Source organism: Ciconia boyciana, chromosome 16, assembly GCF_034638445.1.
Source record: "Ciconia boyciana chromosome 16, ASM3463844v1, whole genome shotgun sequence".
In the NCBI taxonomy this organism is placed as follows: domain Eukaryota; kingdom Metazoa; phylum Chordata; class Aves; order Ciconiiformes; family Ciconiidae; genus Ciconia; species Ciconia boyciana.
This window is the reverse complement of record NC_132949.1, coordinates 7,907,385-7,922,386: the sequence shown is the minus strand read 5'-3', so window position 1 is coordinate 7,922,386 and position 15,002 is coordinate 7,907,385. Positions and strand designations below refer to the sequence as shown.

The 15,002-nt window shown below is 44.4% G+C and overlaps 1 protein-coding gene across 3 annotated transcripts; it reads right to left on the bottom strand.

Moving 5' to 3' along the window:
* Window positions 1–177: 177 nt before the first annotated feature.
* On the bottom strand, window positions 178–13,315 carry NUP85 (nucleoporin 85). 3 transcript variants are annotated; one of them, XM_072880977.1, is made up of 19 exons: window positions 12,725–13,315; window positions 12,412–12,505; window positions 12,165–12,327; window positions 11,717–11,787; window positions 11,141–11,184; window positions 10,268–10,337; window positions 9,199–9,320; window positions 8,687–8,821; window positions 7,994–8,116; window positions 7,481–7,612; window positions 6,975–7,081; window positions 6,589–6,672; window positions 5,896–5,961; window positions 5,283–5,434; window positions 5,076–5,193; window positions 3,613–3,713; window positions 1,676–1,827; window positions 971–1,057; window positions 178–367 (listed from the first exon to the last, which is right to left on the bottom strand). In XM_072880977.1, exons 1-19 carry the CDS (start codon window positions 13,298–13,300, stop codon window positions 266–268), a joined length of 2,499 nt encoding a protein of 832 aa, XP_072737078.1. In that variant the 5' UTR covers window positions 13,301–13,315; the 3' UTR covers window positions 178–265. The 3 variants fall into 3 exon arrangements, with proteins under 3 accessions (XP_072737078.1, XP_072737081.1, XP_072737079.1); XM_072880980.1 differs by lacking the exon at window positions 12,725–13,315 and adding an exon at window positions 12,592–12,710; XM_072880978.1 differs by lacking the exon at window positions 12,725–13,315 and adding an exon at window positions 12,592–12,710 and having other exon boundaries at window positions 12,165–12,505.
* Between the last annotated feature and the right edge of the window lie 1,687 nt (window positions 13,316–15,002).

The following is a 15,002-nucleotide window of genomic DNA, read 5'->3' as shown; positions in this document are numbered from 1 at the left end:
TGAAAAAGCCAAGGTAATGCTGCCAATGGTAATGAGGTTTACTTCACCAGGGGAGGGCTGCCAGACCACGTTGGAACAAGCAACCTTAACGTTTTGATGCAGCTCCTTCTTACAAGTTATGTTTGCTTTTTTTAAAAGTTATATTTATGGAAGACAAGAACAAATCCCCAAGCAATATGCAAAACAAGACATTTATTCTTAGAAAAGCAGTCAGGTTTATGTACAGTGAGCCACAAAGGATGAGTAAAATCATATATTGCTGTCTTCAAGATCCTTCCAACGTGCCTTCTTTGACAATGACTCGTGCAAGATTTCGTGCAAGAGCAAGTCTCAGCATTTCCACTTTCATAGTCTCGACGTCATCATCCTAAAAGTGAGCAGAGTTTGGGTTAGACTGCTACACGCAGTAACGAGCTGGTGATGGGTTCTTTTTCTGAGTTTTGGAAAGTAAGGATGCAGGTCATTAAGAGGAAGCGTGCATATATATTTACCTGTCATAGGGACCTCCTGAGAAGAGCAAAAGCTACATTTCCTACTTTTTAGATCAACACAAGACAGCATTGCCAAGCCTTTTCTTTTTCTGGCAGCTGCAGAGGTTTGCATGTGTAGCAAATGGCTCCCTGTTCTGCGCCTGGAACGTTTCATAGCTTGAGCTGTTAGATGGCAGCATCTCAGCTTTTCATTGTCTGTGTAATTTGCAATTATTTATCTCGGAAAAGCATCACACTCCAAATCAGCAGAACAGTGAGGAGGGAAGTACTCCTGTACTGGTTTTGCATATACTGAAGTATCTCTTGATGATGCCTCATTTGGCTAGCTTTTAAAAGCAACAACACATACCAGCCTTGGTAACTCAGGCTCTCCCTCTCTTCTGCCCCCATGTAGGAATATAAATTTAGAATTTGCTTTCCCTAACCCTCCCCACAGCCCCACCGATTCATTATCCAGTTGTCCTCAAAACCAGAGCTACCTGGAATTTCTGCTTATCCGACTTCCCTGCTGTCAGGTCTTCCAGGCATCGCATCAACTCATAAGTCTGCTCTGCTGAAAATATGACCTGTGGAAATGATTTACTGAAAATGATCAAGTTTAAGGACATCACACAGTTCGAGAAGATAACTCAATGGAGAGGAAAGGAACACCTTCACACTACCACAGATCCATTCTGACCCTTTAAATCACAGGATCAGAGAAGTTGGGCTGGAAGTGACTTTGGGAGGTCTCTAGTGCCACCTCGGGCGCAAAGCAGGGTCAGCTATGAGGTCAGAGCAGGTGCTCTGGGTCTTATCCAGTCATGGGTCTGTAATTACTAAACTGCCAGATCTTAAAGCAAAAATTGGGCTTCGAAGAAAGAAGCACACTAGAAAAATCTTCAAGCCCAGTACCAGAAGGAACTGGATGCACTGTATATTTAAATTATCAGCATATGTGTATTCCACTGCTGTTTTCTAGAAGCAGGGAACCAAGTTAAGAGCTGATGATCCTATCCTGGGTCCTGTGTGCTCCCACTGACAGGACATTTGGATAGCTGTGCAATTCTGGAACTGCCACGAACAGTTCTTTTGCACTGGAAGTGCAAGTCCTAGGCTGGGGGCAGAAAGGGGGTCACCAGTTTGAGATACCTTGTCAGGAAGGGTGCAGGGGGCTCTCTGTCTTGTGTGACCAGCCTGCTCACCTCTTTCTGCTCCAGCAGGGGAAGGGCATCTGTCAGCAGGGTCATCCAGAAGGAGCAAGGAGCAATGTGAGCCGTCATCAACATCAAAAGCAACTTGGCAGCTTCAGAGAACCGCTTCTCCCCATACAGCCGGTGGAATTCGCGGTACTTCCCTACACACGGGTGTTGGTGAAGGGTAAAAGGCATCAGTATCTGTCAGACCTGCTTAGGCCTGGATTACTGGATGTTAGGCAGTCCATTTGCTCCCATGAAGCCTGTGGTAGAACTAGCCCAACTGAAATTAGTCTCCAAAGCAGCTGAGTCTGGGGGAATGGGAATCTTGTGCATGAAGAAAGGTTAAAATAGAGGCTGACCGAAAAGGCAGCCAAAAACTTGTTACTGTTCTTGGTAAGGTTTACTGCTTGAACCAGCCTGTTTGCTAACTGATACTGTCTGGTGCTGAGTGTTGCAGGGTGAGCAACAGCACAAGTGGCTTAGAGAGACTGGTGGCGTCTGCAAAAACCAGGAGGGGAGAGGCGGGGAGTGAATGTTCTTTTTGATGTTGCAGACTATCGGAAGGTCTGAAAGGCTTCATTGTCTTCCTGATTGTTTAAATGGAAACTGAGATCTTTGTTCATGTGGAAAGTTCTGCTGTTGCTAAGAATTAGTTAGATCAATATCCAGCACATGAGAACTGGCTGAGGATGAAAGTGAGTTTTATTCTGCGGCTTTGTTTGTATCCACTAAACTGTCAAAATACTGGAAGTAATGATTCCCATTCCAATTCACCTTTGACTAATGCCTGAGCTCAAGCCAGAGACATGTGAAAGTTGTCCAGCAAAAGTACACCGGATGTTTCTAAAACCTCCAAAGGAAAAACAAGCAGAAATATTTTCAGGGCTTTCAGTATTTTTTATAAAAAGCAGAAAGGGAGGTAATTTATCTATAAGCACAGTTTATAAACACAGTTACACAACTAAACTACGAATCTTTGGGACTGATGCAAGGGTCACTGGTGACAGTGGGCATACAGAGATATGAGGGATTACCAATTTGATAAGTCACAGTTAGCTTCTAGGGTTAATTTAGGATAAGGTTTAAATGAAGGAAATACAGTTCCAGTTTTGCAAGCTTGGACCAAATGGGAACAGATCAAATTCAGGATCACCCTCACTGTAATGCTGGTGTCAGCCAGAAGGGAGTCAGTCCAATTGCCAACAGCTATTCCAAATTCCTATTAGATTTTGGCCCCAGTAACTGGGCTTGCTAACTGCCACAGCTCCAGAGAAAGGTGCATTTTAGCTCAATTTCCTGTCTTGGTCCATTAATCAAAGGCCACGGAGCAGCAGCAGCCAGATGGGCAGGTTACCACAGCCCACACTTGTCCCAGCCAGGAGAAGGAAGCTGTGGTATGTAAAGGAAAGCTGGAGGCCCTCCACTGTTACTTGGTACAATGGCTTTAGTGAAAGGGTAGGAGAGATCTTATGTTTGAGTGAGCTTGAAATTGGCACACTGAACCAACAAAAGATGTTGAGATTTTGGAGACCTTTATGAAGTTAGTAAAATTATCACATTGTCAAAATAACTTAAACCAGTGGTTTACTTTTCTAAGGAAGCCCCCTAAGGTCTTCCTGATTGTGTTTGCTAGTATTTCAAAGTCTCTCTAGGTAGTGATACAGTCTGGAAAAAGACTAAGAAAGGGGAAGGCTGCAAGCATCAGAATTCAAGACTATCCTGCTCAAAGCAGTGCAGAACAGATGCCTACTGTGAGTGCAATTAGAAATGCAGTCTCCTGGTAGCAAGCAGGCTGCATCCCAAATCACCTTCCGTCATTTGCTTTCCCCTCATCACTAAAACAGGATGTAGCCAGATGGAAGAAGAGACAAATCCAAATAATTCCATGGAATTAACTGTGTTCTAAATAACAGACCAGAATGAAAACTGTAGACACTTCTTACCAAGAAATGTTAGCCGGTCACTAAGCAGCATGGATGGCCCCAAATTATCAATGAGGTCTAAGTCAGAGAAGCATCCCCTTTCACAGTAGTCCTTAAGGAATCTAGGGAGAAAGTAAAACATAATAAAAGCTTAGAGGGGAGAACATCATCCACATTCATTTTGTATCTCCTAATTCCTTCACAGAAAACTTTACTACACAACTGAGTTCCATCTTAATCAACCTCCTGTGAGGGTTTTGGAAGACATCAAAACATTTCCTGGGAGTGGCCAATGAACTGGTGTAATGTGCGATTAACAGACACTATTTATTCTTCTAGATTTTGTGGTAGTTGAGATCTATTCTTTAAAAGGAGTAAGTAAAAGAAGGAGCACAGGAAGCTGAGGCTGGTGGATGCGTAAATAACACTCCCAGATCATAACAAAAGCTGTATTTTTCTGTTGTGTAAACAAGTTGATAAGCAGCAGGAACAAAAACAATTCTAAAAGCTTTTCATCTGTTTAGTCACAGCCTTCATTATGCTGCTTTTTTCAGAGCTGCTTCCTGTGATGGTTTTCTTTCACCTTCTGTTGAAAGAAATATAACAATTCCCACTCCCTCAAAGAACAAATGGAAAAAAAACCCAAACCAGCAATCTCTTACTACTCCCTTTTTTCACTGTTGAAGATAGAGTATTGCCTGGCCACCTACCCAGAGTGTAATTTCAAAATTCTACTCTAACTATGCAAAGAGATTGGTACCTGCCTATTTCCAGTTAGCAAAAAAATACGTGACATGGATGGCTAGAGATTAAAAAGCATAAAGAGAGTTGACATATCTTTTGTCTAGGCCTAAGCTAAGTGTTAGCATCCTCTTCACTTTTATAACAACCTTCCCACCCCTGCAAGGTCAGATATTGTGACAAGCTTATGCAAAACCAGGGACACGATAAAACTTTACTCTTTGTTACGTATGTTATAATGGTGGCTTGAGATTTTTTTCAGAAATGGTGGCTTAAGTGACTCCCACTGACTTGTTTGGAGACTGCATGGTGAACTAGACTGTTTAAAAATAATCTGCTGAATAAAGCACAGAAGGGGATTATCCTCCACCCAGATCAGTTCCCTGGTTCACTGTACAGTCCATCAAATGGCTGTACTGCAGCAAGAGAAAGGGCAGTGCATAAGGTAGAGCTATTGCCAAAAGAAATGCTTATCAAAGCAAGGTCTAAGAGGATTGGACTGTTCGATAAAGCCAATCTGTTTCATCTGTAGATTTCATGAAGCAAAACAATGTCAAAAGAAACAGGGTATTGCAGATGAAAGTACCCAAGGATGTCATTTTTTAGTCCAGAAGCAGGTACTTGGTCTGAAGGAAAGACAATCCCCATCTGCCTGCAGCAGGACCTTTTCTACCACCCCACCATAGCACCCCTACCACCCCACAACAGCAGCAGCCATCTGAGAGCTTCTGACTCAGACTCACCGATCAGATATTAGTGTAGCAAAAGCCGCATCCTTAGCTCTGATGCTCCACGACAGGGCAGAACCCAAGCGATTATTCCGCAGAGCTTTCATGGCCATGATTTTACAGATGCTACGAACTTAGGAGAAAACATAGAAGAGGGAAAGAATTTGTTTCAGTAGTTTCACTTGTATCACTACAAAACAATGAGATTTTAAAATCAATCACCTTGTTCATGCATCTGTCTCTGCTCGCAGATCCTCAGCACTTTGAGGGCCTTCTGTTCTGTGTTCAGGGGTATCCGCTCAATATGAAGCTCCAAATATACCCTGCCGTATTCTGGACAGTGGTCAAAGTAATCTACCCCCAGCTGCCACAGGCTGAGAGAGGAAAAAAAAATCATCAAGCATTCCAATCATGTAAATCTTAAATAAGCATAACACTTAAAGCCACGAGGAGAATCTGAGTCTGCTCTGATTAACTTAGTATTCAGACCTCAAATGGCTTTCACTTTCTAGCAAATACCAGCTGCCTATTACACAACTTTGGAATACCTGCATCTCACAAGTGCTTTGGTACAAGTTGCTCTGTACCAAAAAGCCACAGTGGCAGGAGCAACTCCATCCTGGTCACTACGCTTGATGGGTTCTAATATATAGCTTTTGTCTTCAATTCAGGAAAGGAAACATGCTAGTGTTGTATGATCCCTACGGACACCTTTGCTGAAATCCTAACAGTGGCTTCTGTAAGTTTTGCCTTTTTACTTCATTAACATCTAGTTATTTGCTTTGGCTGCCTCGATGTTAGTCTATCCTCTGAGTGAAAAAAAAAAAGTTGCTACCTGTGATGGGAGAAGAGTCCTGAGGCATACTCTAGCAGAAGGAATTCACGCATATTTGAACCAAAACTGGAGGGGAAGAGAGAAAAGAAACAGGCATTATTATTCGCACCTCACTGGAAAAACCTGCTCATTTTATTTCACGAGTACTTTTCATTTATGCAGCATGTTTTTTCATAGGCTATCTTAACAAGCTTTGTACCTCAGGCCTAAGCATGCAGGTCAACTTTCTCCTTGGGGAGACCTGCCAAATATTTACAGCACTTAGCAAATATAACTTAGAGGAAGTGCTTTAAGAAACTGAAACTTCAAGGAAATTCAGATAGCAAAATTCAATTGCTCAAACTTAAATTTATTCAAAGCCTAAGTATGGAAACTTTTTAGATTAGTTTCTCACTATTCCCAATTATGACAAACATTTGGGCCCTTGATTATATTCCAGATAAAATTATATTTTTAAAAAATCTTAACATTGTACTGAGTAACTGTTGAATAGCATGTCAAATTCATCAGCTCAGCAACTGCTTCTGCTTCTCAGAGCATCTGGGCTGCCTGTAACTTCAGAGGCACATGCAGCACCTTTACTGTCCATCTTCTGTAAACATCCAAAATGCTCCTTTTCAACCAAAATCCACATGCTGTTTCAGTCATCCTTGCTTCTGGGTGTCTGAATAATCAATGCAAATAAATACTTACTAGAGATTGTGAGACTGCAGGAGTTTACAGTGATCCAGGAGGTCAGTCAGATGAGCCACAAACCACCAGTTGCTCAGGGCAATGCTGTATTTGAAGCAAGCAAAAGAAAGAAAAAACTAAGCCTACCACTGCCAAGGAACGCATCAGGTTTTCCACAGGCATTTCTCACCAATACGGAAGCTATATTACAGTATAATGTCTGGCTGCAATGTCCCAGACCTAATGGAATATTTTAAATTGCTGCCTGCTTCACATGTTTTTGCTAAATTCTTTGAAAGGACAATCAGGTGGTTTGTACCCATATCCTCTACCCCAAATGCTATTGGAGTGAATGCACACAGAAGCAATACTGTAGAACTAGAGAATCAAAAACCTTAAAAGTCAACCTGCATTCCTTGATGACTTGATGCATCTCAAATTCAAACGCTGCCATTAAAATCGTGTCTAGAGGCTCAGGGCTGCTTTCTCCACCCAGGAACAGGTCCATACTAGACTGTGGAATAAGATTACAAGACATGATAAACACAGAAGTTGTTAAGATGGTAGAAGTAAGACGTTTGGATGTAGCAGCCTCATTTAGGTTATTTTATAGGAAAGAATATGTCATAGAGACTGAACACATTAACAAAACAGATTTTTCCTTATTTTAGCATAAGAAAACTGGGAAAACAATTTGCAGGAACAAGACTGGTAACATTAGACACTGAAGAGAGTTGGTCTTCAACAATTATTTGTCCACTGTATCAGTCTCCCAGTCCACTTACAAATTCTAAGAAGCATCTTAGAGTAACAGTTGTTGTAAGATGTCAACACTCCCAAAGTCTTTCTTTAAGTACAGTAACCCTTGTGTGCATGAAACGGTGGAGAATATAAAAATAATTCTATTTCATGCCTGTGCATAAAACCGCAGTTCCATTGGCTTCACAGTTGGATGGGAATACAGGAGTCGGGTAACCAGAAAGTGGTACCAAGTAGTCATGAGTTCCTTTTTCTCCAGTATGGCATCCTCATCTCCCAGCAGGATCTAAAGGGAGAAAAACATAGGAGTAATTCTGCAAATTCAGCAATGTACTTAGCTGCATCATAACTCTTCAGAGGCATCACTCCCATTTTGCAAAGCTGAGAATTTAATCAAAATTAAACAACAAAGGACAAAGATTATTCTCTGAGCCCGGTTTCCTAATCAGCCTTTTGGCCTTGGACATGAAGAGAAAATTATCTGCCCAGGCTTGCAAAGACTGTTGCAAAACAAAGAACACAGTACAGAAGACTGGCTGAAATCTCCTGATTTAATGAACAGATCATCCAGAATATTAAAGTTGCTTATGGCTCCACAGGGCTCCTGAAATACACAAGGATGGATCCAATACTTGTCCAGTTTCCTTCCTTCCCAGCAAAACCACACCTTGCAGATGGATTCCATGTGGGAATTGGAAGCAAAAGTTCCATCCTGTAGATACCGCTGACATTCTTCATGCCAGTGCTGCCATTTCAGTTCCATCTCGGTCAGTGTCTGAGTGTTGCCAAGCTGAACAGAGGATAAGATACATAAAATTAATGAAGCACCAAGTCAAATCACAACAGGTGCTTGGGCTGAACTCAGTCATTCATGCTAAAGAACTAAACATGGGGCTGCCATCAAGTTTTTCCTTGCCCGATAGTTGCATTTGAAGTGTCTTTCTTTACTCATCTAAATAAGGCAAAGGACCTTAAGAGGGTCCCATGAAAGATTACCATGATGCAGCTGCAACTTTTCCTCCACAAGGACATCACTGCAACAGAGGGAAACTCTGGTGGTAAAGTCTTCAGATAATATTCTGTACAAGAGTATAGTTCTCAACAGGAACTGTTTCAGACAACTGGATAATGTATATTGCTGCAAAAATTACCTTTCTAACTATGTTGTTTTGTCCCCTAACAGGCTTTTATCTGAATGGTTGGGTCTTTTGGGCAATCCAAGAACACAAATATTATTACTGTAAAGGAACAAGACTGAGATGTTTTAACGGTGAACAAATGATCACGTTACAGGAGCCACATCAGAGATGGCTCTTTCTTCCCAGCAGACCTCCATGAAAAAAATCCATTTTGTACATACACTGGGCACAGGCATCTTCTTCATCAAGTCATCCAAGATTTTGTACATGTTCACCGACGCAGGATTGGCACTGGCTTCCTTGGAGAGCAAGTGCCGTGCTTCATCCATTCGGCCTTGTAGCACAAAGACATCCACCTGAAAAAACCACCTGTCTGTGAGCACCACTGTGCAAGGCTACAAAATACCCAGGAAGAGTATCAGAGGGGAATTTTAACTTGTGATTTAGGCAAGTTAAGTGGAGTTAAAATGCTTAAACCGTAGGCCCTGCTAATTCAAATACACAGTGTCAGTCTTGACCTCTATGGATCATGAAAGTGAAAGGATCAGGATGAGAATGAGGGGTAGGATCATATTCAGAATGGCTTCATCTTAAAACCTATATAGGCAAACAGCAGCAGTGTCCTAGGTAGCACTTTCTGAGATGTACTCTAGTGTCAAGTAGGGAAGAGGAAGGCAAAACACATAGGCATGAATTCTCTTTGGTTAAGAATCTTACAGGTGATTATACTCACCACGTTCCAGAAGAGCTCGTGTTTCGATGGATTTTCACTGCTCAGAACTTCACGGACCATGTTGTCCACATCACAGACATGAAGTCGAACCCAGTCAAGGAGGCGAAGCAGAAGGGGGCCAGCTTTATGCAGAGAAGGTATCATTCTGTTAGTTCCCATCTGTTTGTTCCCAAACTGCTATTTTACATGCTTCTAACCCTTAATGGTTTGACGATCATTAGATGAGGTTTACTGATTGGATTTGTTTCTGCCACACTCAAATTAGAAAAGAACAGAGTTCCTTAAGTAGCCAGGCTATGGGGGCCCCAGGCTGCTGACAGATTTCCGTGGGGCAAATTTTAGACAGAACAGCACCACAGTCCAGCAAAAAACCCTAACCAGTTACTTGAAGAAGTAAAAGGCAAGTGATTCAGATCATAAATCTTGCAATGCCAAAAGATACACTGAATGTTTCTGTTTAATTTAGCATCAATTCATGATTATTAACTGAATACGATGAAGAAATCTGGCACTAGGTGATTACTTAATCTGAAGAAAAGTTAATCTACAATTTGTGAGTCTCTCTTCTGAATTCTGGGACTGTGCAAGTAGCATATTTGTTTGCATAATCCAATTTCCTTAAAATTATTTACTACTTTAAAATGCTGGTGTAAACATACTGACTTAAAAAATGGCATCCTAAAGTTAAAGGAGTTGCATCAGAGAATGCATAAATGTTAGCTGGCATCAACGTACTTGATGCTTAAAGATGTGTTTATACTTAGAAGTCAAATAAATTGGCAACAACTTTTGAGATTCCTCTTCTTCACTACCTGTCAAAAATACAATTTAAATTGTAGTGTACTACACGTGAGGGGAAAAAGTAGAAGGCAAATCTAATAGCTTGACATAATTCAATATAAAGAAGGCAATTTACTGAGGCAGAGAGGTATTAAAAGGCTTATTGACACTTGTCATATCTCTAAAACATATTAAAATATGACACAATGGATGCTGTATACATTTTAAACAAATAAATATGCAAACAAAAAGCCCTTCAGTCTTAACATCAGGATAGTTCACTGCTCACCTGCAGCTGCTTCAACAAACAGAATCTCACACAGGTTCCAGATCAGCTCCATTGCAGAGAGAATAGAAACCTGAAAAAAGCAGGGCCATGCTTCAGGTTTAGTAATTATTCCAGCTGTTTTTTTTTTTTAACCACACAAAGGCATTTTCTGTCCATAGCAATCAGTTAAGCTCGGTTCTTACAGACAAGAGAAATGTCATATTGACATTTCAGAGATACAAATAAAAAGACAGAAACAGACCACAACTTCTGTACGCACATTCAGCTTAGAAAATATTGACACTGTTTGTGCATTGAAATGCAATGATAATCTGTCATCAGTGGGCAATACTAAACAGTACAGGAAGTGCTATTTTCAGCCTTTTTGCACTCCTAAGATTTAACAATACAAACAGCAAAGGAAGAAAGAAAGGCCAATGAAGCAACATCAGCACAGAAAATAAGACAAAACTATTGTCAGCACTCTGCTCTTCCCATAACACTTCTAGTGTCCGACAGTTCACGGTGAACATCTAGAGCTTGCTACGAGGCTCAGATGCAGTTGATTGGAACTTGAGTGTTTGAGAGGTGAAGTTTCAGACAGGCAAGTACTGGCCCACAGCTAGCTTTAAGATGACAAGAAAACATCACACCTATAACACTGAATATATGTTCAAGAAATGGCAGTGAATCCAAATGTTGGGCATCTTTTTATTGTTTTAGAAATACAGGAGCTAACTATTTATTCCCATTTATTCTTAGTCACGAAACGCATCCAATATACTAAGCCAGAGTTAAATCTAAAACGCCTTACTGCCACAGTGTTGGCCTTGATGAATTTACTAGCCAGTGATTCATGTTCAGTTGTGACTGCACGACACGACTGCAGGTTACCTGAGTACTATACTGGCTGTGCAGGGCAGGGTCCCGGGTTGAAACTGAGGGAAGAATAAGGAAAGTCAAAGAGCAATGTATTTACCTTCTTTCACAGCCGTTTCTGTGCTCATAAATAAAGACAACAGTAGCTGATCACTCATCAAGCACAAACCTAAATAAGTGCACAAATGGCAAAGCTAACTTTTATATAAAACATTATAACTTTTTTTTATAAATCCTGTGCAAATCTGGGTATGGCTACAGGGCAAGGATGGAAGGGAAGAGTAAAACCTCCCACTTTTTGGGGGGAGCAAGCTGTTAATTTGTACTCCGTTTCCCATAAAACTGCAACCCGAGATATGAAAAGACTGCAAGTCCGCAGAAAATCAGTTAAAACACGGTGGAAAAAAAAAAATCTCTGACCAGATTTACAAACCAACTTTGAAATCTCCCGAATGGAAATGGAGTCTTGATAATTACTGAAATCTATGCATGCTATTTTACAGTAGTTGCAATAATTGACAATTGAAATGCTACTTTTATAATCACAAACAGCATTTCCTTTTATTGCAGTAAGAGAACAAACAAACTTACTAGCTGCCTGGTGCATGTCCTCCATACAGGCTCGTATCACTGATCGGTAGTTTTTACTTACTTGAACCAATCTGACAAACACAAAAAGGCCTCGGTTAGAGAGAGCGGTTTGAGAGTCTCATGCCTGTTGCCCACTAAAGCCTTGCAAGTTTCTCGGCAGCAGCAGACACTCCCAGTACTTGGGTGAATCCAGTGGGAGTCAGCGAGGCTGTGCACAGTGGTTGCGTGTACGCTGGCTACATGCACAAAGGCACTGGTCAGCACGGTTATTGGAAAGATCAGGGCCTTGTTTTGTAAAATTACCCTAAAACTGTCATTTTTTTCTGCACTGCTGCTGACTAAAGCAGCTCTAAGCACTCTGGATTTATAAGGTAAATAGCATTTGCCTGGCTGGGGAAGGAGCAGCGACGGCGGGTGCTTCCCACGCTCCCGCGCCCCGTCCACTCACTGCGCTTTCCTCGATTTCCCCGCCAGCTCCTCCTCGCTCCGCTGGAGGCCGATGAAGATCCCGTGCGACTCGTTGAAGAGTTTCCGCAAGGTCTGGATGTAGATGTCCTGATCCTTGCGGACCACGAAGAGGCGGGAGGAGCTCGGCTCTCCCTCCCCGGTGCCTGCAACACACCTCGTCAGGGCCCCGGGCAGAAGCGCCCGGCCCGGCCCGGCCCGGCCCGCCCTCGCCCGGGACGGGGACCCACCTCTGCGGCCGAAGAGCGTCTCGCACACCAGCACCTCCGCGGGGCCCCAGGCGAAGCACAGCTGCTTGGCGGACGGGTCCGCGCCCGGCACCACCTGTGAGGGGACGGCGGCCCGTCAAGAGGCGCCCGCGGCCCCCGCGCCGCCCCGCACCCGCCCGCCCGGCCCTCCCCGGCCCGCACCATCAGCGGCGGCTCGGCGTCCAGCTCCTCCATGGCGGCCGCGCTCCCCTCCCACCTCCCGCCTGCCGGCGCGCGGGGAGGCCCCGCCGCGGCTGCCCGCGCCGCTGCCTGCGCTGCCCGCGCCGCTGCCTGCCTCGCCGCGGAGCCCCGCCGCGCTCCGGCGCTTCCCCGCCGCGCTGCCCGGCCCGAGCTGAGACGCCGGCCGAGAGAAGGGGCCCGGCGGGTCTCCGCCGGTTTGGGGCAGGCGCCGGCCGCTCGTCCCGGAAGCGCCGCCGGCTTCAAAGGCCCCGCCGTGGCGGGAGTGGGGCGCCGTGGCGGGACAGGGCAGGGCAGGCCGGTCCCGGTCCCGGTCCCGGTCCCGGTCCCGGTCCCGGTCCCGGTCCCGGTCCCGCCCGTAGCTGCCTCGGGCGCTTTTCTGGGGCCGGCCGCGGGTGAGGGGCCGGGCCGGGCCGGGCCTCCAGAGCCCCGTCAGGCGGTGGCTGTCCCGGGAGGGCTGGTGCTGCCCGGGGGTCTCTTGAGTGCTGGCTCTCGGGCAGGGCCCAGCGCCGCAGCGGAGAAGCAGCAGGTGCCTCAGGCAATACGGGGCGAGCAGCCCGGGGGCTGCCCGAGGCCTCTGCCTCCGGGGCTGGCGTGTGCCGCCCCTCCGAACCTCGTATCCGGCCTGCGGGGCTCGGGGTGGGGAGGAGGAGAAGGAAGGAGGCCGCCCCATCTCGATCTACTTCATTTTCTTGTCTCGATGGTTTACATGCTGCATGGATGCGGCGCTGGTTCCAGGTGCGCGGTGATCTAGTTGGTCAGTCAACATTGTCTTCGTGTTCACTTCATTGACTTGATTGCCTTGTAATAACCCGTTTCTCTTATTTCTTTACACACTTCAAGCACTTGCAGATAGATGAGCCTCCAGGTTGTTGAAGGTGACATTCTCTGGAGAGCTGGAGCTCTCAGGCAAACTTTGATAAAGCTGACTAATCAAATGATGTACCTTATGGCTCCAGTGTGTTGCCTGCAGAAGGGAGGAGGACTCGTAATGAAGCATTAGCTCAATCACAGCAGGTCGGGGAGCCATGCTGGCAGGTGTCAGGAAGAACTTTGCTGTGCACGTCCCCCTTATTCACTTACTTGGGCTCATGAGACCTTTTCCCTTCTCTGCCTGGCAGGGGTCAGGGTGGGAGTTAATACCCCCTAGAGACTGGGCAGAGTTTGCCTGCAGACACTGCTGGAGACTGCCTAATCAACTTTCTGCTAACTCTGGGAGCTCGTGTACCGAAGGAATTGAACTTGAGTATCCGTTAATAAGTTGGTGTGATAAAACACTAACCACACACTGCTCCTTTCCTTCCATTCTGCTCTCCTTCCTGTGTCTGCATACTCCTCACTTTTTGCCCATTCCTCACAGTAACAAACTTGTTCAGTGATACACTTTTTAAGAAAAATATTAACGATGCTCTCTTGCTGAACTCACAGAAGCCAATCCCTCTCAGACTGGTGCTTTTCCGAGAAGCTCACTAAGAATTAATTTTTCAAGATAGCTTAAATCATTCGCTGTCCTCTTATGACAAATGCTGCAACACTCCACTGCTAAATTGCCTTTTTTTACTTTATTGGCTACGGCATCCATCATTCCCAATAAAAATAAAGCTAGCAGTTATCTTCGGTAAGAGCATGTTGTGACCCCGATCGTGCTGAGAAAAGGAAGTGGTGTCTATTCAGGTCTGTCAGTCAGGAGGAATGGCTTGTTGCAGGGTAGAAGAACTTAAAATAAATCTTCAGAAACCTGCTTGAGAAACTTAAGATTCATCAGTTTTAAGAAAGCTCATCCTTTATTGTGGGTAGGAGTCCTGTATTTTCAGGGAATTGGGGGATGTGTATGTGTTTGAATCTCTGTTGTACCAAGTCAAATTCCTCTACTATCTTACAAAATGGTGCTGCTCTATGCTGCAGACTTTTGAGGATATTAGTGCTGATATCTACATCTAAAATATCCTTCCACATGTTACTAAAATGGCTCCGGATACAAATCAAGACTGGATGTCTGAAAACCCAGCAGTAAGAGGTCTTCTGTCACGATTCTTCAAGGGTGAGGTGCTGCTTCTGTAACTGCATCAGTTTGTTGTGACTGGTAGAAGGAGACTTCTAATGGTTTGTGTTATCAGCCAATGCGCCGGAGGAAAAACAGAGCCCTCTGCTTCTATAGGCATTGTAATTAAAAGCTACTAATGAACTAAAATGCATAATTACTTTAAAGCTGGCTGTCTCTCTTAATGGAAATCTGAGACTTGCCTACCAAGTGAGATCCTTGTTAGAAGGAAGGGAGTCGCTATTTGTTTTCCATGTAGTGACGCTAAGGAGTTCTCTCCACATGAGCTCATTTGAGTATCAACCGTGATAGCAGAACTTGCCACCTGAGGCTT